Genomic DNA, 27249 nt, shown 5'->3' with positions numbered 1-27249 from the left:
AACATGGGGACAGCAGGTGGCCCACAACCACAGATCCAGTCTCTGCGGCTCCGGAGGACGAAATACCTGTTGAAAGCGACAGAAGGAGAGAGGAGAGAAACGAGAAGGCACAAAACTACGGGAGAGAGAAGATGTTGAGTTAGTAACATGCAGTAATGGGATAAAAATGCATACAGATGGAGAGGGAGAGAAGGAGAGAAGAAAGAGGTGCATCATGGGAAGTCTTCTAGCAGTCTAGGCCTATAGCAGCATAACTAAGGGATGGTACAGGACTCACCCAAGCCAGCCCTAACTATAAGCTTTATCAAAGAGGAAAGTCTTAAGCCTACTACTATGTGGAGATAGTGTCTGCCCACCGAACCCAAACTGGGATCTGATTCCACAGGAGAGGAGCTTGATAACTGAAGGCTCTGACTCCCATTCTACTTTTGGAGACTCTAAGAACCACAAGTAACCCTGCATCCTGGGAGTGCAGTGTTCTAGTCGGATAATACGGTATTATGAGATTTTTAAGATACTATGGTGCCAGACCATTAAGAGCTTTGTAGGTGAGGAGAAGGATTTTAAATTCTATTCTGGATTTTACAGGGAGCCAGTGCAGAGAAGCTAATATTGGAGAAATATGATCTCTTTTTCTAGTTCTTGTCAGTACACGTGCTGCAGCATTCTGGATCAACTGGAGAGTCTTAAGGGACTTATTCAGGCAGCTGGATAATAAAGAATTGCAGTAGTCCAACCAAGAAGTAACAAATGCATGCACTAATTTTTCGGCATCATTTTGAGACAGGATGTGCATGATTTTTGTCATGTTACGTAGGTGTGAGTTAAAGGATAAATCTTGTTTAAAGATAACTCTGAAGTTCCATATGGTGCTGCTGGAGGCCAGGACAATGCCATCTAGGGTAACTATAACTTTAGATAATGTGTCTCGGAGGTGTTTGGGGGCCAAGTACAATAACTTTTAATAACAGTTTCGTCTGAGTTTAACATCAGAAAATTGCAGGTCATCCAGGTCTTTATGTCCTCAAGGCATGCTTGAAATTTAGTTAACTGGTTAGTTTCATCTGGCTTGATTGACAGATATAATTGGGTATCATATGCATAGCAATGAAAGTTTATCAGAATCAGAATCAGAAATACTTTATTGATCCCCGAAGGGAAACTCTTTGTTACACCAGCTTGCCTTTACGTCAGTGCACACAGGAAAGTACTAGCAAAAAATATAATACAATACACTATAATACAGGTCAGAAAATAAATTAAGTACCAGGTGGGTATAAGTATAAAATAAAATAAGTGTGAAGTACACAGTGGGTTTACCGGTTGATAATGATAATACGGTGTAATAATACAATGTAATAACATAAGTAATAACTAGTAGTGCATGTACTGTCAAGTTAAGTCTAGCCTATTAAGATTATTATGAGATGGTGGATATTGCACAGCATTAATAGAGGTATGAATAAATATCAATATCAATAAATAGGAAAAACTAGAATATTGCACCGGAGTATTAACACAGGATATTGCACAATTATTACAAGTATTGCAGAGATATAATGATCGATGTCCAGTTTAATGACTTAGGGTCATACAGACTAACATTTAGAGGGAGGAGTTAAACAGTTTGATGGCCACAGGCAGGAATGACTTCCTGTGGCACTCTGTGGTGCTTTTTGGGGGGATGAGTCTTCCGCTGAAGGTACTTCTTTGTTTGACCAGCACGTCATAGAGTGGGTGGGAGACACTGTCCAAGATGGCATGTAGTTTGGCCAGCATGCTCCTCTCTGACACCACCACCAGAGAGTCCAGCTCCACCCCCACAATGTCACTGGCCTTACGGATCAGTTTGTTCAGTCTGTTGGCGTCTGCTACCCATAACCTGCTGCCCCAGCATGCAACAACATACAGGATAGCACTGGCCACCACAAACTCATAAAACATCCTCAGCATTGTCCGGCAGATGTTGAAGGACCTCAGCCTCCTCAGAAAATAGAGGCGGCTCTGGCCCTTCCTGTACAGAGCTTGAGTGTTCTTAGCCCAGTCCAGTTTATTGTCCATGTGTACTCCCAGGTACTTGTAGTCCTGTACAATATCCACACTGACCCCCTGAATGGAAACTGGGGTCACTGGTGCCTTGGCCCTCTGTAGATCCACAACCAGCTCCTTAGACTTTGTCACATTGAGCTGCAGATGGTTCTGCTCACACCATGAGACAAAGTTCCCCACCACAGCCCTGTACTCAGACTCCTCACCACCGCTGATACATCCCACCACAGAAAACTTCTGAAGGTGGCATGACTCTGTGTGGTAGCTGAAGTCCGTGGTGTAGCTATGGAGTGTTTCCTAATAATATTGCCTAAAGGAAGCATATATAAGTTGAACATAATCGGTCCAAGCATAGAACCTTGTGAAACTCTGTGACTAACTTTGGCATGCACAGAGGACTCACCGTTAACATGTACAAACTGAGATCGATCTGATAGATATGATTTAAACCAGCTTAGTGCGGCTTTTTTAATGCCAATTACATGTTCAAGTCTCTGTAATAGGATGTGATGGTCAATGGTGTTGAACGCAGCACTAAGATCTAACAAGACAAGTACAGAGACAAGCCCATTGTCTGATGCAATTAAAAGGTCATTTGTAATTTTCACCAGTGCTGTCTCTGTGCTATGATGCACTCTAAATCCTGACTGAAAATCCTCAAAAAAACTATTGTTATTTAGAAAGTCACACAACTGATTGGTGACTGCTTTCTCAAGGATCTTAGAGAGAAAGGGAAGGTTAAATATAGGTCTATAGTTGGCTAAAACCCCTGGATCAAGAGTGGGCTTTTTAAGAAGCGGTTTAATTACAGCTACTTTAAAGGATTGTGGTACATAGCCTGTTAATAAAGACAGATTGATCATACCCAGTAAAGAAGTGCTAACTAAGAGTAAAACATCTTTAAGCAGCCTAGTTGGAATGGGGTCTAAGAGACAGGTTGATGGCTTAGATGAATTAATCGTCGACGTCAGCTGAAGAAGATCGACAGGAGCAAAGCAGTCAAAACACACATGAGGCTCTACAGCTGTTTCCAAGGTTCCTGTGTTTGAACACAAGTTGGCACTGGTTGAAGGCAGGACTTGGTGAATTTTTTCTCTAATAGTTAAAATTTTATCATTAAAGAAGCTCATGAAGTCGTTAGTACTGAGGGCTGTAGTTCAATAGAGCTGTGCTTCTCTGTCAGCCTGGCTACAGTGCTGAAAAGAAACCTGGGGTTGTTTTTATTTTCTTTTATTAATGATGAGTAGTAAGCTGCTCTGGCATTACGGAGGGCCTTCCTATATGTTTTAAGACTATCTTGCCAGACTAAACGAGATTCTTCCAAGTTGTTGGAACGCCATTTCCTTTCAAGTTTTCGTGATGTTTGCTTTAATTAAGAAATGAGAAATGCTGAAGTTCCCCCTGAAAACCCATGGATGGATGAATCCGTGAGAACTTTGTGTCAGAAGAATACACTGGCTCCTCATAGAGAAAGTAAAGCCAACTGTTGCAGCTATTGTTTGCGATTTGTGATGTTTAGTGATTTGGTCAGCAATGACCCAGAATTGCTGAATGAGGTCAAATGACCATAACCAGCTTGGTGAGGTCCACAATGACCTTGACTGGCTGATGACTGATTTTGTGAAGTTTTCAGCAGTGGAGAGGACTTTATGACACCGATGACTAGGAGGAACTCTCCATAGGAGGACTCGAGTGAGAGGGGGTGCTCTCGGCGTGTGTCTTGACTACCCATTTCGTAAATAAAGCCGGGGGTGAAATAGAAGCTGGGTCTCAAATGAAAGCCAGCCCCAAAGTGGCTGGGGGAAAAGAAGAGGAAATTCCTGGTGCAAGTCATAAATGTACATGCCAATTTGGCATAAAGTACTTCCATCAATTAATAAATTTGACAATATAATAAATGCTATTCAACACTTCATAGGTCTGGATTACTCATCTAAATTCTATGACCTATTTCAGTTCAGTTGAAACTGATACAGGAAGTGTAGAATTTGTATAACAGCATAAGTGGTACTGTACAAGAACTTACCAAGGCAAACGGCAAAAGATGTAAAATGATAGGGTATTTGCTCATATCCAGCATGAAACCTATTGGATAGAGCAATTTGAAATACGGTCCCATCTCTAATATATGCCTTCAAATATATGCCTTTTACACTTTTATTCAGAGGTGGAAGAGTACTCAAATATTTCACCCAAGAAAGGTTCCAACACCACAGCGTAGAAACCCTCTTTTACAAATAAAAATCCTGCTTTCAAAACTTCACCCAAGCAAAAGTACCACCATCAAAATACACCCAAAGTACCAAAAGCAAACATGCTCATCATGCAAAATGGCCTATTTCTGAATAATATATATTATAGATCTATTGATGCATTAATGTGCTCATCACTTCGATGTTGCAGCATGTAAAGGTGGAGCCAATTCTATCCACTCCATATACTACTGGGCTGATCAATCTATAATTATATATCAAGTTTTATTTGTTGATAATACTTGTATTATTAAGCTGAGTACTCATAATAATATAGTACTGGTTTCTAACAAATAAATGTAGTGGGGTAAATACAATATTCCTCTCCCAAATACAGTGGAGCAGAAGCACAAAGTAGCATACAATTGAATACTCAAGCAAGCGCAACCACCTCAAACTGCATCCGAGCACAGAATCTGAGCAAATGTACGTCTTCACTTTCTATCAATGCTGGCAGTTGAGGCTATTATAGAATGACGGTAATTGTTCCTCATCATTTTGTAGTTGAGATAAAGAAAGGCTGGACCACTATTATTGTCACAGACACGCCAGGCTCCACCATCAGTTAATCACACACACCTGCTCCCTATCACACTCCTCCTCCCCATCAGCACCAGGATAAAAGTACATCACTCAACTCAGCTGGTTGTCTGATCTCGGACTCTCCATGGGATTCTCCACGACTCCTATATTCTATGCCAGCATGTGTCTATGCCAGCGTGTGTCTACTCCAGCGTGTTTCTACTCCAGCGTGTTCTCCACTCCTTCCTACCCCAGCGTATTTCCTGCTCCATTCGACTCCAGCATGTTTTGCCCATCTATGTCCATGATCGTCTGGCTGTGAACTTACATGCATACCTGTCTACTCTGTGGTGTATTCTAATAAATATCCATCTGTTGCCTTATCGGTGTCTCCAGCCTATCTGTCCGTAACAGAAGATCGGACCACACCGTAGGAGTAAAGCTTGAGCTCCAGGGACCCCGTTCAAGAAAAGGTGGATTGTCTCCGTCGGTACTCTACACCAATCCACCCACTCCCACACCAGCCATCAATTCCGTCACTTCCACAGTCGCTCCTTCACCACCGGTTATGCCATGCCCAAGGCCAGATCGGCGCCCTTCTCTGGCTCGGCGGAGTACTGCAGCAACGCAGTATCGCAACAGCTCCCCGTTACTGGACTCCCTGCTGAATCGCAGCCGCTCCCCGTTACTGGACTCCCCGCTGGATCGCAGCCGCTCGCCGTTCCCGGACTCCCGGCTGGATCACAGTCGCCTTTTTTCCCGGCAGGATTGCAGCAGCACCAATCTCTTGCCGCCGCAGGATTGCAGCAGCAGCAATTCCTCGTCTCCGCAGGATCGCAGCAGCAGCCATCTCTAGTCACCGTTGGATCACAGCCGTCTCCTGCCCCGGTAGGACTGCAGCACGCAGCTGAACCATGTGCTGGACCACAGCACGCCACTAAACCTCAGCTGGTTCGCAGCAGCAGTACCCTCCTTCTCTGCCAGAGTGGCAGGCTCCGGATTCCCAAACATCACTGATTCTGCCAGCTCCTCTACCAATCTTCCCGTCTTTCTGTGCTGCTGTCCCGTCGCCGGCTCCCTGTCCTGCTGTCCTGTCGCTGGGTCCTGATCTGATTCTCCAGCCTCCAGAGGGCTTCCACCTTCGCCGCCGGCCTCCAGAGGGGTTCCACCTTCGCCGCCGGCCTCCACACATGTGCAGCCCCCGGGTCATCCACCCGAGGTTCCCAGCTCCACACATGTCCAGCCCCCGGGTCATCCACCCGAGGTTCCCAGCTCCGCACATGCCCAACCCCCGGGCCGTCCACCCAGATCAACCTGCTCCCCGTGGAAGAAGACGACCACGGGGTTGGCAGGGTCCTCGGCTGGCCGTGGAGGGGGGATGATGTCACAGACACGCCAGGCTCCGCCATCAGTTAATCACACACTTCTGCACATCACTCACCTCCGATCTTGTTTTACGAAGGACTCTCCATGACTCCTATATTCTACTCCAAATGGTAAATGGACTGTACTTATATAACACCTTTCTAACTACTCAAAACCATTCACACTGGATGGCAGAACTACGCATCAAAGTAATTAAGCACACTTCAGACATTCAATATGTGGGCCAGGGGAAGCCGTGATCAAACCGCCGGCCTTCCGATTGGTGGACGACCCGCTCTGCGGGATGGAGGCTGAAACCGCACTGCGGTGAACCCTTTATTCCTGCAGATAGTGCAGGAAATGCTTGCGAACCTCCAACGAGCATGACCAGTATTTTAATGTCCAAAGAGACCAGTTCAGAGTTTAGCTGATATTTGCTGCATGAGGATGTTTATCCACCTGTGAGAGCTGAGGCAGCGGAGGCAGAAAGTGATGAGCGGCTTGCATGTGAAGTGCTGTTGAACATGGAGGCATGCTGCAAATCAGAATCAGAATCAGAAATACTTTATTGATCCCCAAGGGGGAACTCTTTTGTTACAGCTGCACACTGTCACGTCAGTGCACACAGGAATAGAAGTACTAAGCAAAAAATATAATACACTATAACTCAGATAAATTAAGTACCAAGTGGGTATAAGTATAAAATTAAAATTAAAATTAAAGTGTAAAGTACAAAGTGGATTTACCGGATGATGATAAGTATTTACGGTATAATAATACAATGTCATAATATAAGTAATAAGTAGTAGTGCATGTACTGTCAAGTTAAGTGTAGCCTATTAAGATTATTATGAGATGGTGGATATTGCACAGCAGTAATAGAAGTATGAATACATATCAATAATTAAACTGGAAAAAGAGTATATTGCACCGGAGTATTAAACAGAGAATATTGCACAATTAATTCAAGTATTGCAGTGATCTTAATGATCCAATGTCCAGTTTATCGACTTAAGGTCATATAGACTGACACTTAGAGGGAGGAGTTAAACAGTTTGATGGCCACAGGCAGGAATGACTTCCTGTGGCACTCTGTGGTGCTTTTTGGGGGGATGAGTCTTTTGCTGAAGGTACTCCTTTGTTTGACCAGCACGTCATGGAGTGGGTGGGAGACACTGTCCAAGATGGCATGTAGTTTGGCCAGCATCCTCCTCTCTGACACCACTGCCAGAGAGTCCAGCTCCACCCCCACAATGTCACTGGCCTTACGGATCAGTTTGTTGAGTCTGTTGGCGTCCGCTACCCTCAACCTGCTGCTCCAGTATGCAACAGCATACAGGATAGCACTGGCTACCACAGACTCAGCCTAAAACATCCTCAGCATTGCCCGGCAGATGTTGAAGGACCTCAGCCTCCTCGGAAAATAGAGGTGGCTCTGGCCCTTCCTGTACAGAGCTTGAGTGTTCTTAGCCCAGTCCAGTTTATTGTCCATGTGTACTCCCAGGTATTTGTAGTCCTCAACAATGTGGACAGTGTGGACACTGACCCCCTGGATGGAAACTGGGGTCACTGGTGCCTTGGCCTTTCGTAGGTCTACAACCAGCTCCTTAGACTTTGTCGCATTGAGCTACAGATTGTTCTGCTCACATCATGAGACAAAGTTCCCCACCAGAGCCCTGTACTCAGTCTCATCACCACCGCTGATACATCCCACCACAACGGAGTCATCAGAAAACTTCTGAAGCTGGCAGGACTCTGTGTGGTAGCTGAAGTCTGTGGTGTAGATGGTGAAGAGGAAGGGAGAGAGGACAGTCCTTTGAGGGGCCCCAGTGTTGCTGACCACGCTGTCCGACACACAGTGCTGCAGACGCACGTGCTGTGGTCTGCCAGTCAGGTAGTCAACAATCCAGGATACGAGGGGGGCATCCACCTGCATTACTGCCAGCTTCTCACCCACATGGTGTTGAAAACACTGGAGAAGTCAAAAAACATGATCCTCACCACGCTTGCCAGCTTGTCCAGGTGGGTGTAGATGCGGTTCAGCAGGAAGATGATGGCGTCCTCAACTCCCAGCCGGGCTAATAGGCAAACTGAAGGGGGTCCAGGAGGGATCTGACCATGGGCCGCAGCTGTTCCAGCACCAGTCTCTCCAGGGTCATTATGTGGGAGGTCAGTGCCACCGGTCTGTAGTCCTTGGAGCCACTGGGACACGGCGTCTTCGGCACAGGAACGAGGCAAGATGTCTTCCACAGAACAGGGAACCTTTGAAGACTCAGGCTCAGGTTGAAGACATGTTGAAAGACTCCACATAGCTGGGGGGGGCACAGGCTTTCAGCACTGACCTGCCAGTCAGTCTGAAGCCAGTGATGCTCTTCATGCCACTCCAGACCCCTCTCATGTTGTTCTGCTGGAGTTTCCACTTCAGCTTCCTCCTGTACTTCTCCTTGGCCTCCCTGATCTTCACTTTCAGGTCAGCCTGGATTGCCCTCACCTCCTCCCTATTACCATCAGTAAAGGCCCTCCTCTTGGCATTCATTTGATGTCCTTTATTACCCACGGTTTGTTATTTGGATAACAATGGACCATCTTAGTTGCAGTCCACACAGAAGTTAATGTAGCCAGTGATGCACTCAGTGAGCCCGTCAATGTCCTCTCCATGAGGCTCACAGAGTACATCCCAGTTTGTCACCTCAAAACATTCCTGCGTCCTTAACGTTAGCATACAGCAGGTCCAGTGTCCTCTCCTCTCTTGTAGGACAACTCACATACTGTATATAGCATACTGTGCATAGCGGAGGGGGAGATGTAAACAGCCACAACAATGGCATGTGAGAATTCACGCGGCAGATAATATGGCTGGAGGCCCACAGCTAACAGTTCAATGTCCGGGCTACAGATACTCTGCTTGATAGTAACGTGACCAGGGTTACACCATCTGTTGTTGACCAGAACAGCAAGCCCGCTGCCTTTCCGCTTACTACACCCAGTGTCGGCCCAAACAGTCTGAAAGCCATCGATGGAAACGTTATGATATGGGATATCCTGGTGTAGCCTTGTCTCTGAGAAGCACATCAAACTACACTCATGGAACTCCGTCTGACTCTGGACTAATGCCGTTAGCTCATCCATTTTATTTGCCAGTGATCTCACATTGCCCATTACAAGAGAAGGCAGACACGGCTTAAATCTCTTGTTCTTAAGTCTCTTACCCCTGTCTGCACCCCTCTCTCTTTCCTTGCTGCTTCATTCCACCTCTGCAACCTCGGTGTGTCCTCCTCCAGATCTCAGTGGGGACATCGGTTGTCCTGGGCACCATGCCACATGATCAGCTGTTCCCTAGTGTAAACAATTCGGCCAAACAGCTGACCTGCAGAGGTGCCCTGACCGAGTAGCAGGAGAAGAAGTACTAAAACACTTTGTACTCTCATTTTCGTAAAGAGCGTAGTTTAAATTATACTTACAAGTTACTCAAGTTTGGAAGAAAAAGCTCCTCCCTTTGTTTGTCAATATTTCTGTAGCATGTCAGAAACGTTGTGATCGAATCAGAGCCTTGGGGGATATCTGAGTATCAGATGATGTACTGGTTTATAATAGCAGCATATCCAGATCTTAACGAGAGAGCTTTGGTCACCCTACATTCATCTAAAGGGATTCTATTCTGCCATTCTCCTAGTAATATGGCTTTACATTCTTGAGTATATTCAGGCCCAGCTGCTCTGGCTATTGCTCGTGCCACCCCAGCTCCGTTGGTGGGTGTTCATTAGTCGGATTCACCAGTATTACTTATTGTAAGGTGGGTTTGTGCTGGGCAAGGGTGAGGTTGTATATCACAATGTTCCATCATCCTATTCTGTAGGGACCATAGTGGCTCCCTGTGGAGTAACCGTCTGTGGCTGGTGGGGCTGATGGGATGAGTGGTTCCTCTGAGGCATGTGGAAGGCATGGACACATTCTCGTCTCAGCTCCATCTCCTTGTGACGGGGCCCAGTTCGCTTGGCATCGAGGGGTTTGGCTTTGAAAGATTTCCTCTTCTCAGAGATCATACAGCATATTAAGAATTTCATAAACTGGAAACATAAACTTCAAACATAGTAGTGGCTATACTGTGTTTCTCTTCGCTGTCTGAGCCATCAGTCATGACTACCTTATCTCTTGGGCTAGTTGCTTTAAGCCCTTTTCTGTCCTTTGGATATGCTAGTTTCCTTAAACTCTATCCGTTCTTAGCTTGGCATACCCTTTTCTTATCCCTCCCTTCCTTGACCGTTCCGATATCACTGTGCGCTTGTGAACAGTGTCTAGGGCACTATAGGTGCTCTGACAGATACTGCTATAGTGGGATTCAGAGATGTCTTGCATCAGGTTACCTTTTCAGGTTTAGATTGCACAGTGTCTATTCGTTCCTGCTGGCCCCTGCCAGGTCTTAGGTCTTCGCTCCCTGGTTTTTCTGTTTAAGGGTATCCCCTATAGTTGGTGGCATTACTCTCGGAGTAGGCCCAGTCTGAGTGACATGTCTAACTAGGGTCTTCAGCTCGACATTTTCTTATTGGAACCTCCAGGTTCTCTTTTAACTCTAGAGAGGTCCCTGTTTGGGAGCTATGTTGTGGTTTGTCATCGATACCCCCTCCAAGCAAGGATATATTACCTGAAGATGGCTGATTGATGCCCTATGACCTAGGTATTAGACAGGGTTTATAAAATCTAACCGCAGTTAAACATTATGTTAGAGCCTGCTTAAGAGACCTAAGCTAACTGGCCACAAAAAGCTTAGTTGTATCACTTCTTTCAGGCTCAAAATATAGCAACCTAGTGTATGTGCTGCAGTTTGTAGGAGAATCTGTTGGTACCTCAGACAGCCTGAGAGAGACTGCCTGAAGGAGACTCACCTGGTTTAATGAGGCGATATCAAGCCTCCTATAACGCTATCACTTTAACAAAAACTCCAATTCAATTCAAAATAAATCCTCAGTCAACAAATCAACTACACATCAACACCTCTAGCAACCAGACAAAGTCAAATCTATAGCTGTAACAGCAAATACAATTCAATGCGTTCTGGAACTTATCAAATTCAAACCAGTATTTTTAGCAAGGAATCAAACACTCAATACTTTTAACAACAAATCAATCCAATCGTAGAAAAGGTTTCGGTCGTAGTCATCTGGACACTGTTTTCAGAATCAAGACGTTTCGGCTCCGATCCGGAAGTCATTCTCAATTGGGATGGAACACTCCTGGACAAATGAGGGACTACACCATCTTAAATCAATCCAATCGATATCCAATAATATTAGCAACAATCCCAATATTATTCAATACTATTAGCGACAAATCAAATATCATTCAACAATGTTAGCAACCAATCAAATATGATTCAGTAGTATTAGCAACAGATCAAATAACATTCATGGATACTAGCAACCAATCAAAAATTATTCAGCAGTATTAGCAACAGGTCATATAACTGACTTATAACTGTCATATAACAGACTTATAACTGCTCATTCATGCATCAGGTATTGGAACTGGGAGGGTTCAATTTTAGCAGTTAGCTGTTAAACACTATTTTGATAATTTTGCATCAAATAATTACTAAAATTGTCTACCTATGCCAAGGAGGATTATACCTTTTAGATGTGAGGCTGTGGCAGTCTTAAAGGAACTGTATTTCGATTGTAGAGTGTACAATCTGTTTTTATTTAAAGCTGAACAAATGTGCTATGGATTATCAAAATTCTGTAAGCAAAAAGCAAATGACTGCTAAAAATGCTATATTAACTGGTAACAAAAACTTCCCGCTGAAGTCAATCAAGGATAAAGAAAATCAAACATAAAAAGAGACTAGTTCATGGAGACCAGAACAGCAAAAAAAAAAAAAAAAAAAAACGCACAAGAAAGAAAAACAAAAAAGAGAAGAACCCTACGCCCTTCTGTGTCTCCTTTCTATACAGTTGGAGCACAGAAACAACTCAAGATACCTTCTATATATGGTAAAAACATAAAATACAAACAAGACACTGGTCAAAGCTCAACTCCTCTACATCAAAAATAAAACACGTGATCAGATACAAAAGTTGCTAAACAAGCTGTTATCAGTAAGCCATTATTATTTTTAAGCATGCATTAAGTTGGTATATAAAGGCGTTGATGTCGGTCACAATCTGGAGACATTTACACAGGATGTTTTGCACAGAGAGGGGCCCATAGTTCAACCATTTGCACAATAGTTAAACAGGATGTTCTACTCAGCTGGAGACGAGAACTTAACCGTTAGCACAGATCACAGAGATGCAGAAAACCATTTCAGCAGGATGTTGTGGTTAAGTAGGTGCTACTGTTCGCTGCAGCAGGTGCTGCAGTCAGGAAGCAGAATGCTAACTTTTAGAGTTTGTGGAAAACAAGGTATTAACTGTCAGATGTGCAAACAAAGTTCTTTCCTAATCTCATTCATTGTCATTGTTTAATTACTGTCCTTAATTGTGTATCAAAGTTCTGTAGAGGGATATCAAGGGGTGAGGCTCGGCCATATTCCATTCAGCCGGACCCTCAACAAACCCCAATAATAATAATAAACTGGCACAAACTCAATAGGGTTCTACTGCTTTGCGGTTTGAACTCTAATTAGGACATTGCTCAAAATATTTAAATCAGTTATAGAATCGATTGCCTAGTGAGGTATGGGGCCTCTTACTACAAAATTATTGGGCAAAATGAGACAAAAATCCAATTGAAACCCTGCATACAGTTCTGCAAAAGTATTCTGCAGGTACTGTATCTTATCCCTATTGTCTTCTGTCTTACCGCTTCAGCTGCAGAACCTTGACTAATAGTTGAACTGGTATTGCTGGGCTCAATGGGCTGCTGTCTCTGGTCTCCCTCATATGTGCTGCCTTCAGGCTCACTATAAGCTGAGATGATTGACAGCACCAAATGAATAATTTGTTATTTTAAAACATTTTAAAACAAGATTTTCATCGTCACCTTTATGTTTTTCCTCTTTTCATTTGTTCATTTTGCTCCACTCCTAATTATCCATGTAATGTCACCCCAATAACAGGGACGGGAAAGGGGCGGGGCCCAGGTAAAGTTAGAATGAACTGGACCAAAAGTATTTGGCTGGGAGAGAGAGGCTAATACCCAACCACAGTGGGCCGGCACCCTACAGCACTGGTAGTAATCAAAGACTCATCTCTCTCGCTCTTGTCTTTGTATAATTTGCCTAATATCCTGGGAAAAGAGTGCCACTGGGAGGATCTCGGCTTTGCTGCTCTTGCCCACAGTTACCACCTCATGTGACAGAATTTTAAACTCGATTGGATGTTTAATGTCGAAGTGCACCGTGGGAGTCAAAGTTAACTCCATTGTAGTCTGCCTTGCATCGACACAACTGCAGCCACTACCACTACCCAGCCCAGCAATGTCACGCTTAAAATCACTGGGTGCTACCGCTGACTGGTGGTATGTAGGCTGGATAACTACTGAGGCACACAGACAAATCTCCACATGCATTTGCAAATCTCTGCCATGGCAGAAGTGTAGCAAAAGTCACGTGCAAGACAGCCAATTGAGGTCTGCTTGAGTTGAAACTAATGACTTGTCTGTATTTCCAGCTATTGGAGCAACATACTTAGACTTTTCAGGCATTAATATCTATGTACGCATTTACAGATTTGTCTACACATTTACAGATCTATGTACACATTAACATTTAACAATACTAACCTGATTAATTTTATTACTGATATATATATATATATATATATATATATATATATGTTACTTTATTTCATGGATCTATTTCATAGTCTATTTTGTTCTATTAACTAATATTGTTAATCACATAATTTTTGTTTATTTCATTTCATTCCTTTCATTCATTGTCTATCATTATCGCAATTGTGCTTTGGCAACACATGTCATGGCAATATGAATACCTATTGAATTTAATTGAATTGAAAGGTGTAATGTTGCTGGTATGATGTCAATATGATCACAATATGTGTTAATATGTCATATTCACTGTCTATGTTTGCTAAGAACTGGGCGCATCACTCAGAAAAAATAGGTGACATGCCAAATCTCTAGATGATGGGCCGCGACAGCTGTGACTAAACCACACTGCTCACGCAGGGCGTGTGGCTGTTGTAACTTGTTAACATGGGCAGCAAAATGAAAAGCAAGAGGTGTGTCCTGGGCATCAAGAAGTTGGTTTCCATTGTTGAACATTAGACTAATTGAAAAAATTCAGACACATTTGGGTTGTAAGGAGAAGCTGTGCAGGTTGTTTGTTCAGCATTTCGGAGTTACTGTCTTGCTGTACCACTTGGTTAAGATTAGAGAAAGAATGTGGTCATGGTTAATAGTAAATACACTGTTAATACTAATTTCCAGTCTGAGTTGATATCATCATACTGGAAATCAGGCCACCATATGCTGACGCTCTAGTGTCCCCTCCTCTAACACACACTTTGTGGCAGGTGATACACAGATGCAGCCATGTTGTATAGACAGGTTGGCTAGTTAGTGCATCTAAATTTACTTCCGTATATATCACCGACCAGTCTTGATTAAACTGAATTTATTTGGGTTGTGTCCAATTACAAACAATACATGTTTTCTAAAGTGTTGTTTTGTGTAATGTTGTGTTTTCTGTTTTGTTGTGTTTTCTAATATGATAATGTGTTTTTGTTTTGTTGTTGTCTTTTGCACCTAAGGGATGGGGCTCATGGGATGGCAGTGTTGGTCAGTCTGCCACTTTGGTCCAGACTGAAATATTTCAACAAATATTAGATGTATTGCCAGGACATTTTAAACAGCCATTCATGGGTCCCAGAGGATGAATCCTAATGACTTTTGAGATCCCATGACTTAACATCTAACACCACCATTAGGTTGACCTGTTTGGTTTTGATTGAAATATCTCAACAACTGTTGGATCCATTGCCATGACATTTAGTACAGATATTCAAGGTCTCGAGAGGGTGCATCCTAATGACTTTAGCTGAGTTTCCACCACAGGGACCAGGGTCTAAATTAAGTTCCAGGGACATTATTTTACCCCCCAAAAGGTACCAATTCGGGAGGTAGTACTTTCCACAAGTACAGGAACTTTCGGGGTGGGGCTTGCTGCGCTGAACATTTCTGATTGGTCGAGCTCCGACTGGCAGAGCAGCAAGTGGTTTGTCCGTCTGGATTGATGCAATGTTGGGTCACAGGCCAGCCTTCTCTGGCACAGCGGCTCAGCTACTGCGCTGTCGGAAGCCGTGGTGGAAGACACGGAAACAGATGACCAGTTGGTTGAAGGTAAATCAAATATGGCCCACATGATGCTTGTTAAATGCTATAATGCTAACTGTTGTCATGCTATTGCTACCCTAGCCAAAAGCTAATGTTAGCTACATGCTAATGCCAACCACTAATGCTAACTGGTGTTCATTAGGGCAAGGGTTGGCTAAATTGATCATACAAAATGATATCTTGTTAATGTTGTCACTGAGATACAACATTTATTTTATTTCACTGTGTGTTTCAGCAGTCTCCTGCTGTATTTTGCATATTTATATTTCTACAGATAAATAAATAGCTGTGGAACCAAATGTGTGTATAATGGCTGTTCTTGTATCTGAAAACAAGTATATACTACTATATATGTAAAAAGACATGTAAATGGTAAATGGACTGTACTTGTATAGCACCTTTCTAGTCTTCCGACCACTCAAAGTGCTTCACACACTACATATCACATTCACCCCATTCACACACATTCATACACTGATGGCAAATGCTAACTGCTCATCAGTCCAAAGAAAATAACTAATCATTCACACACACTCACACACCAAAGGCACAGCCCTCGGAAGCAATTTGGGGTTCAGTGTCTTGCCCAAGGACACTTAGACATGTGGGCTGGGGGAAGCCGGGATGAAATCGTCAACCTTCCGATTGGTGGACGACCAGCTCTACCGCTAAGCCACAGCCGCATGTAATCCCTATGCTTGTGTTACCATATTCTAATATTTACAACGTTCTGAGGAAGTAGTGGCTCTTAATTTCACTATTATACAGCAGTACTTAAAACAGGTGAGAGTGCACAGGTTAAAATAAGCAAAGGTCCTTATGCTGAATTGCAGGTGATGTTTTTAATAAGTTAAAACAATAGAGTTATGCAGCTGTGTGATGGGTGTGACCTAATGGGTGTAATTTACCTAATCTTTGCTGATCTTTAGACCATAGTGGAAATGCACACAACAGCGGGCTGAAGGAACCTTTTAGTTCCTTGAAAAGTAGTTCCTGGGAATAAAAGTTCCAGGTACTTCTGGTGATCCCTTGACCTTTCATCTACCACCATCATCAGGTCAACATTTTAATTTGTCAGATACTTTGGTGTATGACCAAATACCTGCAAAACTAATGCCATTCCCATCAGCCTCAGCTGTACTTTGTTTACTGCTAATTAGCATTAGCAATTAGCAAATGGTTAGCATTCTAATCTGCTATACTACGATGGTATCCATGGCTAATATTATACCAGCTAATTCATAATTGTGAACATGTTAGCATGCTGATGCTAACAAAGCCACTGTGCCTGAGTACAGCCTCAACGAAGCATGGCTGTAGACTCTTAAGACTGAGTTAAACTGGTTCAAAGCATACATCAAAGGGAGAAAGTTTTACGTCAGTCTTGGAGATCATGTTTCTGAGAAACATGACATCTGTTTTGGGGTTGCACAACGGAGCTGCCTTGGTCCGTTGCTATTCTCACTATACATGTTGCCACTTAGTGGCTGCCACTTGGTGACATCCACAGTTATGCGGATGACACGCAGCTGTACATCTCTGCTGAACCAGATGATGCTGCAGCTATAAACTCCATTACTACCTGTCTTTTAGCAATAAATAAATGGATGAGCAATAATTTCTTAAAGTTAAATGAGGACAAAACTGAAATCCTACTAGCCAGCCCTAAAACAAAAAGAGAACTGCTGTTCTTTCTGGGGAAACAGATTACAAGTCTTAGATTCATCTAAGCTTCAAGTCCCACATTAACAAGGTGATGAAAACACAATTTTTCCACCTTAGAAACATAGCTAAAGTACAACCATTTATAAATCAAAAAGATAATGAAAAACTGATTCATGCCTTTATTTCAAGCCAACTCGATTACTGTAACGCACTTTTTACTGGCCTCCCAGAAAAAGCCACGGAGAGACTTCAGCTCATTCAAAACTCTGCAGCTCGACTGTTAACCAGAACCAGGAGGAGAGAGCACATTAGTCCAGTTTTAGCTGCTCTGCACTGGCTTCCTGTAACATTTAGAAGTGATTTTAAGGTCCTCCTCCTTACATACAAAGCCTTTAATGGGCTAGGACCAAGCTACATTGCTAACTCCCTTGTTCTCTACTTGCCTTCAAGAACACTGTGATCATCTGCTGCTGGTTTATTGGAAGATCCTAGCAACAGCCAAAAGAAAACCGGGTTGCAGCTGTTGGGATTTACAATGGTTAAAGGGGGCACCAAATTGTGTATGTGCAATCAAATTAATTATGGCTCAGAATTATCAAAGATAATCATATGGTCAATCAGATCATAAATAATAACTTTAATGAATGAAGTTGTCAGGGGCACCACCTTTAAACAAGGGAAAGGATTGCTAATTAATTGATTCAGTCTCATAAAATACACTAAACTATCATTTTGGAACTCCGATTAATAATTAAATTAATAACTATAACCAAAATTACAATTAATAGCTAGTAGGTTAAAGGATTTGGAGTTCAACAAAGAAGAGGTTAATAAATTATTCACTCTTGTGCAACATTAAAGAAACCAGCATAATTATACACAAGCATTTATTAAAAGATAATAAAGGCAAATAACACAATATGAAATCTAACTAAACTGTACTAACTAAAGAACACAAGGATGTGTGTGTGTGTGTGTGTGTGTGTGTGTGTGTGTGTGTGTGTGTGTGTGAGCGCCTGTTTTGGTGCACGCGAGAAAGAATGTGTGTATTTATCTTTGTTCTGCCTCACGTGCACTAGCATGAATACAACGTGTTCAGAACAAAAGAAACATTTGTTGCGGGAGCTTTAAATGTCCTCTCAATGTGTCTGGTTGTGTTTTTAAGGCCAAATTGGAGTATGTGTGTATGATCGGTGTAGGATAATAGTGCCCATTTTAAAGAGAGTTAGTTAGCATGTAAAGACTCTGTCTGTGTGAAGCATAACATTAACTAACATTAGCTTAGCATGTGGCTACCAAATCCTAAAGGGGGAAGCACATCACAACAATAAACCTCAGAAAAATAAATCAATACATGTAACGTTACATTAGTTGAACAGTCCTGTGCTTGGCCATGTACATTGTTACTCTATGCTATACCCAGTTATTATGTTACCAGTCCATGAAGAAAGAGCTTTGGTGTGTTGCTGTTAGCTGGCCATGTGGATGAGCCAAGCAGGGAAGAATTTTGGTTCCGATTGAAGAAAAGTCCTTGCTGTGCAGTCCATTTGTGCAGATGGAGGAAGCGGTCTGTTGTTCTCCTTACAGTTACTTCCTAAAGATAGCTGGCAGGCTTTGTGTAGTAGCTGTTGTCGCTAACTATTGTTGCAGAAATTTTACACAGGCCCTCGCAGCCCTGCGGTTAGAGAGAGAGTGAGAGTTTGGTTCGGTGTTTCTGATCCGAGCAGATTACACAGTACTAGCTGTTGCTGAGCAGCAGTGCTGGAGAAGAAGCCAGGAGGAATGAGAGCTTGCTTACTCTCGGTTAGCAGTGAGCTAACTATGACTTTAACTATGACTTTAACTATGACTTTCCTGACACAGGCATGAAACTCTTTTTGCACTTTGCTTCACATTTATGCACTGCTGCACTTTACTTCACTAAAATTCAGTATTTTACTTGATTTAATGCATTCTATGTACTTTTTTTACTTTATTTGTATTATTATTATTCAGAGGGTTTTATTTTCCATCTTATATTATGCATTCCTCATTTTTATCTTATTTTTACTATTATTATCAAGTGGGTTTTATTCTCCATCTTATTTTCCATTAATTATGGCATTCTATCCCTGTTACTATGCTCATTCTATGTCTTTTTTATGTGAAGCACTTGGTGCATGTAATTTCTTTGTTGTAATGCACTTTGAGCTGCATTTCCTGTATAAAAGGTACTATACAAAAAAAACTGCATTATTATTATTGTTGTTGATATTATTGTTATTATTAAGGCCAGAGTATGCTTTATACCTGTTCTGAATGGCTAAACATGAGGGTGGGGCGAAAAGCCAGCCATAATGCAGAGGAATAACAGTGCACCCTTTTGGACTGTTTGGCCTCGAAGGCATTCATGGTGTTGCATTCAGTTGTTCACATGAAAACTGACAGAGGTAGTTTTCTGAAGAATGAAGAAAGAGAGCATGAGTTCGAGTTCAAACCCTGCCTATTTTCACAATAGAAATTGTCAGACGCATGCCCCAATTTGGGAAAGGTGTTGGGGGAGGGGGTTGCAGGCACGGTTCCACAATCTGACAAGCACTTCCTTTGAAGCATATTTATGCATTTAGTCTCTATGCTTGATAAATGATGATAAATGATCAGATTAAATCTAATGTTTTGATCTGTTAATTAACACAAGTACTTGCATGCAGTGAGATGCAACTTATTGATACCTCTGTTATGTTTCCAGGTATTGATGACAGCTTCATCCATGGTGGTGACCTGAAGGTGTTTAAGAAGCGGCGGCACAGCACTCGGGCTCCACACCTTCTCCTCATGCTGCTGCCTTCATACCGGCTGGAGTCCCAGTCTCAGTCCCAGCACAAGAACCATCGATCCAAGAGAGCCCTGGACACCGCCTACTGCTCTAGGTACTAACCTGGAATTCACACTTTTACTCTCATGACACACACATCAGGAGAGATTCTCCGCTCTGTGAGTCCCCCTCTGTGAGTTCTCTTTACACATGCCAGGTGTCAGGAATCATGGTGAAATCCTTCTGTAATCTGAGCTGTTATTAGTTGTTTTTATTCAGTGATAAGCAGCCAAATGCTCCCATGTCACATTATTTGAATATAAGCTTTGATACTTGGCTATCCAGTTACAGTGATTATGAGCTTTACTCCATGGCAACAGTTTGTTTGAAGTTTTTGAAATGTGTTTTTTTTTTACATTGAATTGACCTCAATTGTTTTGACACAAGGACAAAGTCTGTGTCTATAGGCATAAAACTATCCATGGAAAGCTATAGCAATGAAGTTAACATCTCCATAAGGCAGAGTGAGGCAGGCTTCATTACAACTTACTGTATATAAGCTTCCTGAGTACAATCTTCCCACACAGAATTTCTCAGGTCAGAAATCAAATCATGATCATATATTTGTTGATTCATTTGGTTTAACTGTAATAGTAGGAACTACAACTAAACCAGGTGTGAACCTCCATCATATTCACACCTCCATCTTCAACTTAGACCTAGAGGTCTACTACCTAACCTGACCTTGACGGGTTCCAACAAAATATAGGCTTCGAGTTTGGTTTGGGCCATTTTGTTGCATATAGCTTCAGGCTCGGGCCATGTTCTGCCAATTAATTATTCTGATTCAGTCTCATAAAATATTCTAAACTATTAATTTGGAACTGATTAATAATTAAATTAGTAACTATAACCAAAATTACCATTAATAGCTAGTAGGTTGAAGGATTTGGAGTTCACCATAGAAGAGGTTGGCAGAATTCATTCTTGTGCAACATTAAACCATTTAACCAGCATAATTATCCCCAAGCATTTAGTATAAAGTTGATAAAAGCGAAAACACACAGTATGAGATCTAACTAAAATGCACTAAACTAAAGAACAAAAGACACATGTGTGAGAGAGTGTGTGTGTGTGTGTCTGTGTGTGTGCGCGCCAGAAAGAATGTGTGTGTGTTTCTTTGTTCTGCCTCCGTATGTATCACGTGTACGAGCATGCAAACACTCTGGGTGGAGAATAGCATAAACTAACATAAATTTATGTGATAAATGTAATGACTTCACGTTAGCCACGGAGAAAGATCACAACCATAAAACAAAAGTTAAGCAGCAGTGCTGGAGACAAAGCCAGGAGGAAAGAGGAGGATCAATGGTCAGCTGATCCTTTTATTGACCTGTTGACATCACAGGTCACAGGTCACACTGACCATACACTAGTGTGAATTCCTGGAGGATTGTGGAAAACTGAGTTCAGTGGCTCAGTTTCATAATAAAAGTTCAGTTAAAGTCACACAAATTAACAAATTCATCTGTGGAGTCCCAGTGGTCCCAACAACACCAAAGCCAGATTCGAGCAGAAACTCAGTTCCTACTGCACCACAATTCACCTCTCCCCTTCATTACTTTGTAGAAACGTTCAGGACAACTGCTGCTTACGGTCACTCTACATCGATTTTAAGAAGGACCTAGGCTGGAGGTGGATCCATGAGCCAAGGGGCTATGAGGCCAACTTCTGTGCTGGGGCCTGTCCATATCTGTGGAGCGCCGACACCCAGCATTCCAAGGTACTGTTTGAGGAACAGCGTCAAAGGTTAAACAATCTGTGGGATTTGAGTTAGTAAGGTCAATAACTTGAGCGTGAATTTTTTGTTCTACTTTACTTTTGGTCATATTTTCTTCATTGTATGTCTGTAATTCTTGTGTTCCAGGTATTAGGCCTGTATAACACCATTAACCCTGAAGCATCAGCATCGCCCTGCTGCGTCTCCCAGGATCTGGAGCCCCTCACTATCCTCTACTACATTGGCAAGACTCCCAAAATAGAGCAGCTCTCCAATATGAAGGTCAAATCCTGCAAATGCAGCTAGAAGCCCTTACAAGCCAGCACAAACACTCTCTCTCCTTCCTTCACACAAACACACACATACACTTGGGTGTACGTACAGTCAAACCACAACTGTACTTTCTCTTACATGCATTATACTCAAAGCAGCGTCCAAACAGGCGTAGTCAGGAGTGGTGTGTTGGAGAATAAAGGTACAGAACAATTCAAAGCTAGTTCAATGCATACACAACATACAGGACCAGTGCCGTCATGATATCAGAAACTTGACTTTGATACCAATTAAGGCTGCCCCTGACTAATAATTTTCCTGGTTGACTAGTAGTCGTTAGTTCAAGCCATTTGTCAACTAGTTGTCGAACGTTTATTATATTAAATTAATTATTTAAATTTATATTTTTGGACCATTAGAAAATGGTCTGAGTTCCATGGCTGAGAAAGAATGTTGCAAGTAGCATTGTTAACACTGTGCTACATTACAGAGAAATACAAAACCGTAATAGTGAGCCTTTAAGATCTACATTTTACAAGGGCCACGAAGCGAGCCGCCTCTTGCTAACGGCAAAAGCGGTAATGATTTTGAATGTGTCGGAACAACCAGCAAGGAGACTGAACATTTAGTTAATTTATTTTAACACAGTATAACATCACACAAGTCTCGTTGTTCAAAACATGGGAATACACTTCACAAAAACAAATACTCGCGGACTTATCAATACGACGGATGATGTATAATGTTACTTAAAAATTAACTCGCTCCTCTGCCGCTTCACGCCTCTCCTGTCCCCGCCTGAACATGCAGTGTCTTCATTGTCCTAAGAGTCAGAGTCCTGCTCGGAGCCATTATGAATCACCTCAGTACTGTATTCCCTGTCGTCAAACAACTTCCATCGGTCTCAGAGGCTGTGCTCAGTCCCAGTCCGTGTTCAGTGGGAGGCTGCTAAGTCCAGTTCCATTGCCTGCTCGCCCGGCTCCAGTTCTTGTACTCATTCTGCTTGGTCCCCCACCTGAAAACGTCCTCCTCCCGGCTGTCCAAAGCTCCTGTGCTAGTGTTGTAAACAAACACCAAGACTCCCCCAGTACTCCGAGCTTCCAGTCCGGGCAGAGTCAGCTAACAGGACTGCTAAGTTAGCTAACTAGCTAATGTCAGCTAGAACAGTTAGCAGCAATGCGCCAGTAAGTGACTTCCTGTGTTACAAGAGAAAATGTCCGTGTTGCAACAGTCCCCTGATACGTTCGTCTCAGTGACAAGGTGCAGCTACCGAATGCAGTTTGGGGGGGGGGGGTTCAGCGACAATGACTACAACTAAGACTCTTCTCATCAACAGTTTAGTCAACTATTAGGGGGCAGCCCTAATACCAATGCTAAGTACCAGAAGTGCAGTTTTGCACTGCAGAATTTGGTTTACGTAGGTTCACACAGTCTAATAACAAGCAGACCAGGGCTTATGTACAAAGTGTTTTATGATTAACACATAAGTCCAGGTTGCAATTTGCCTATAGTTTGTTGTGTAATGCTTGACAAGCATCAGGAGCTGTTGGCTATCCAATGTCAACATGCAGCTTTTAATACCATTGAACCTTCTTCTCCTGGAGGCGAACCAGTGCAGTTATCTGGTGTACCGCAAGTCTGAATGACATTGTTCTCATGTGGCCAAACAAACCAAAGGCTTGCTGCCCCCAGAATGGAAGAATGCCCCCACATTAATTATGATCCCATAGCAACTGAAAGCCATGAAATGATGTACATATTTTCACATATAAGAGCAACTTTACAGTATGTGTACCAAATGGTTTTAGATGTTATTCACTGCTGTCTTTAAGTGAAATAGTTTTATATTTGGCTCTTGGCAACAGTTTATAAACCAGATTAAATGGAATGGGATCCATTCATGACTTTATGAATTTGTTGATTCCAAGCACGATGAAGCCAGTGAAGTGCCTTAGCTGCAATACTACTAATGGCCACAAGATACTGGTTTAAAATGATGTATGTATGTATTAAAATTTATTTTAGTAGATCCCAACTGATAAATCTGACAGTGTTAGCTTATTGCAGATATATCAATAATAGCATAGTCATCAGCCAAACTTAACAAAAAAACTGCAGAACAGATGTTTAGGGTCATTTAGAAACAGTCCTGTAATTATATATTTACATTCAAGTTTGTTTGTTTTTTTCAACTGTAAAATATCCTGCTTAGTACATATCTGGGTCACAATCCTTTAATGACCAAATTTTTTTAACGACCAAATAGTAATTAGAGCATATCAAATATTCGTAAAATAATCTTTAGCAGTGGTATCAAAGTCATGCCAACATTTGGATTATTGTGACCCCACTGCACAGGACACATATATGCTACATATACATACAAACATACACATACAGTGACACAGATATGGCTTTTCCACAGGTATGTTGTTTTTTGCGTTTTGAAGGCCCTGTCAACATGCATCACCTCACACACTTGTCATACCGAGATACGAGAGTAAGGCAAACACTGGAAGTATAAGTGATAAGTGTCTATATGTGAAATAAGTCCTGAAAATAACATAGCCCTACCCCTGACACCTACCGACACTTTACTCCCCTCTCCCCCACCTCACCCCTCTACAGCTTTCACAGTCGCACATCCTCATTTCTGTGTTTGTCTTTGTTTGGTATCCTTTGTAATTTCTAAATCTTTCCATTGTTTTGCTATTTAAAATGTTCATGGTTATGGTTTAGCACTCTGCAAATTTTGACCCAGGTAGAGAAGTGGATAGTATCAACCTCGCACTGATGATATATAATATCTACTCCATTTTGTAGTTTACAGATGTTGGAAAAGTATTAATTTTGATACATGCATGAAAAAGCCACCACAAGAAAAAAAAAAACATCAGATGGGAGTGCCTGAAAGGATAATTCCAGTGTATTTTTGTAGTCATCATTTCTACTAAATATTAGAAAGCAGTAAAACCTGAATTTCTGTGTTTGTTACAGAGTTAAGAAAACCTAATTCAGAATCACAATGGCATTTGTAATAACACATAATTACTAAAGATCGAATCTTGGAACATAAAGTTGCTCAATAATATGTTGTACGCTTCACTCCATATGTCTAGATAAGGAAGGTACATTTTTACAAAACGAAAATCGTTGTTTATTTAATATTTATATTTTTAACAGCCTTTAACAAACTCCATTTCCTATAAGCCTGCAGGTTAAACATCAGCAGCTCAACAGAAGAGGCCAGTCTCGTTCAGACAGGGCCAAACTGCATAGACATGTTTTAGACAGCTGAGATTACACCTAAAAAGTTGGAGAGATGACATTAGAAGACAGCGTGGGTGGATATCATGGATAAGGTACTAACCAACAGTTACAATGCCATGCTAGTAAAAGTTCTTGGGAGCTCTAGTTTTTGTATCTTATGCTCTCAGGTACTATTACATTGTATTAAGTTTATACAGTTTTCAGACCCACTTCAACTTTGACCTATTGTACTTACTGTAGTTGTGTGCACACAGTTTTCCTGTTCCACCTCCAAATAAAGTGGGTTAGATAATCTGAAGAAAGTGTTGGTTGGTCCGCCTGAGTGTAGTGATGTCACTGCGTTCCCAGATCTCAGCTATTACTTTAATGAGTGCTAGGACTGTCTCTTTTTCAAAAATCAAGTTTGAACAATTCAACATGTTCAAAGCAACCCACCTCATCCCACAGTATATTGTAGAATTGATTTTGTTCCATTCCTTTATAATGACTCTGCTGTCTCAGTCAGGAAACAAGATGGCAAATAGCCTCACCTTTATCAGCGATTTATGCTTCCTGAAAGATGATTTGGAGGCGGGGTTCACCCTGGATAGGTTGCCTGTCAATCACAGGGCGAACACATTGAGACAAACAACCATTCACGCTCACAGTCCTACCTTCGAGCAATTTAGAGTCAGCAATTAACCTGCATGTCTTTGGACTGTGGGAGGAAACTCACGCAGGCACTAGGAGCACATGTAATCTCTACACAGAAAGGCCCCAGTCAGCCGGCAGGTTCACCCGGAACCTTCTTGCTGTGAGGCGACAGTGCTAAGTACAATGTTGTTGTAACCAAACTACGAAAATTAGATCCAAATTGTAATAAACCAGAATCATCCCTTTAATTTTACGAACGTACAGATCCTTGCTGTCGTATCTAGAATAACTTACATAAAGTCAATGAACAGAGGTGTCCATTCTTGATTTCATAAGCTTAAGAATTACAGCGGTGTCATCCCATGCACTCAACACAGCCACAGATTCAGTCCACTAGCTATGAAGAGTCTGGGTTCAGAGAAAGGAGACGCTGTCTTTTGGTAAGTGATGATGGAGCTATGTTTGGAGAAACGCTGTTGGCGATTAATGTGATGAAAGATTATAGAAGGTGTTAATGAAGAGAATATATGACCTTCAAAAAATGCTCTTAGAGCCAAAAATATTACAAAATGTATCCAACCATCAACAGCCACCTCTGTCGCTCTGTAGTAGTGTTTTGTAGTGTCATCAGTGTGTTGTCTTCCTGCCAACATAAAACTTTTATTTCACCCACAAACTTGCAAAAGCTGTCTGTCATCTTTTTGTTTCTTTAATGAAAACAAATTGCACTGATGCTGTTTTAATTTTACTATTTTAAAATACCTAGTTTTCTTAGTTAGTCAGAACCCCTCCGCCCTTATCAAATGAGGAGTGTTGATGTAGGTGACCTGACCCCAGCCCCTTTGGGCATTTAGTGCCAGTGGACTTACTGAATAGCAGAAAAAAAGAGAGCTAGGCACCAACTTTGTCACGATAGAGCTGTTATTTTTTAATGTGTATTTGTTGTTGTTTTGATGATGATGTTATTGTGACCCACTATGCTGTATTGTAACACAGTATTGTTGTGGTGCTCTAGTGGTAAATAAATTATTTAAATTTCAAGGGAACTCCATGTTATGTGTGTTCTTTCTGATGCTGATTTGTTTGTCTGAAGTGATATTTAATCTGACTGCTGCAGCGTGTCCTCCTGTCCTCTGTGCAAACTCTAATTCCTCCTACACTTATTGAGCTCCAACTGTGGAATGCCACAAAGACAAATAAGTGGCTCATATTTCCATCATGTTTGTAATGCAATCGTGCCTCATAACATGATATATGATCAAAGGAGGATACTCTTATAAGGCTCGAGACAAAAAGCGGGGATGCAGATGCTAATGCCAAACTGTTATGGTACCCACTGGAGTCCATACCAT

The 27249-nt window shown here is 42.0% G+C and overlaps 1 protein-coding gene across 1 annotated transcript in view; it reads left to right on the top strand.

Moving 5' to 3' along the window:
• tgfb2 (transforming growth factor, beta 2) overlaps positions 1 to 26938 on the top strand; it is a 95397-nt gene extending 68459 nt beyond the window's left edge. The window contains exons 5-7 of the mRNA XM_044206557.1: positions 19876 to 20056; positions 21571 to 21724; positions 21869 to 26938. Of these exons, the coding sequence (XP_044062492.1) occupies positions 19876 to 20056; positions 21571 to 21724; positions 21869 to 22027 (494 nt within the window). The 3' untranslated portion in view covers positions 22028 to 26938. The remainder of the gene's footprint in view (positions 1 to 19875; positions 20057 to 21570; positions 21725 to 21868) is intronic.
• The last annotated feature ends 311 nt before the right edge of the window (positions 26939 to 27249 follow it).

This window comes from Siniperca chuatsi, linkage group LG9, assembly GCF_020085105.1.
Source record: "Siniperca chuatsi isolate FFG_IHB_CAS linkage group LG9, ASM2008510v1, whole genome shotgun sequence".
Lineage (NCBI taxonomy): Eukaryota > Metazoa > Chordata > Actinopteri > Centrarchiformes > Sinipercidae > Siniperca > Siniperca chuatsi.
This window is presented reverse-complemented; position numbering and strand designations above follow the sequence as displayed.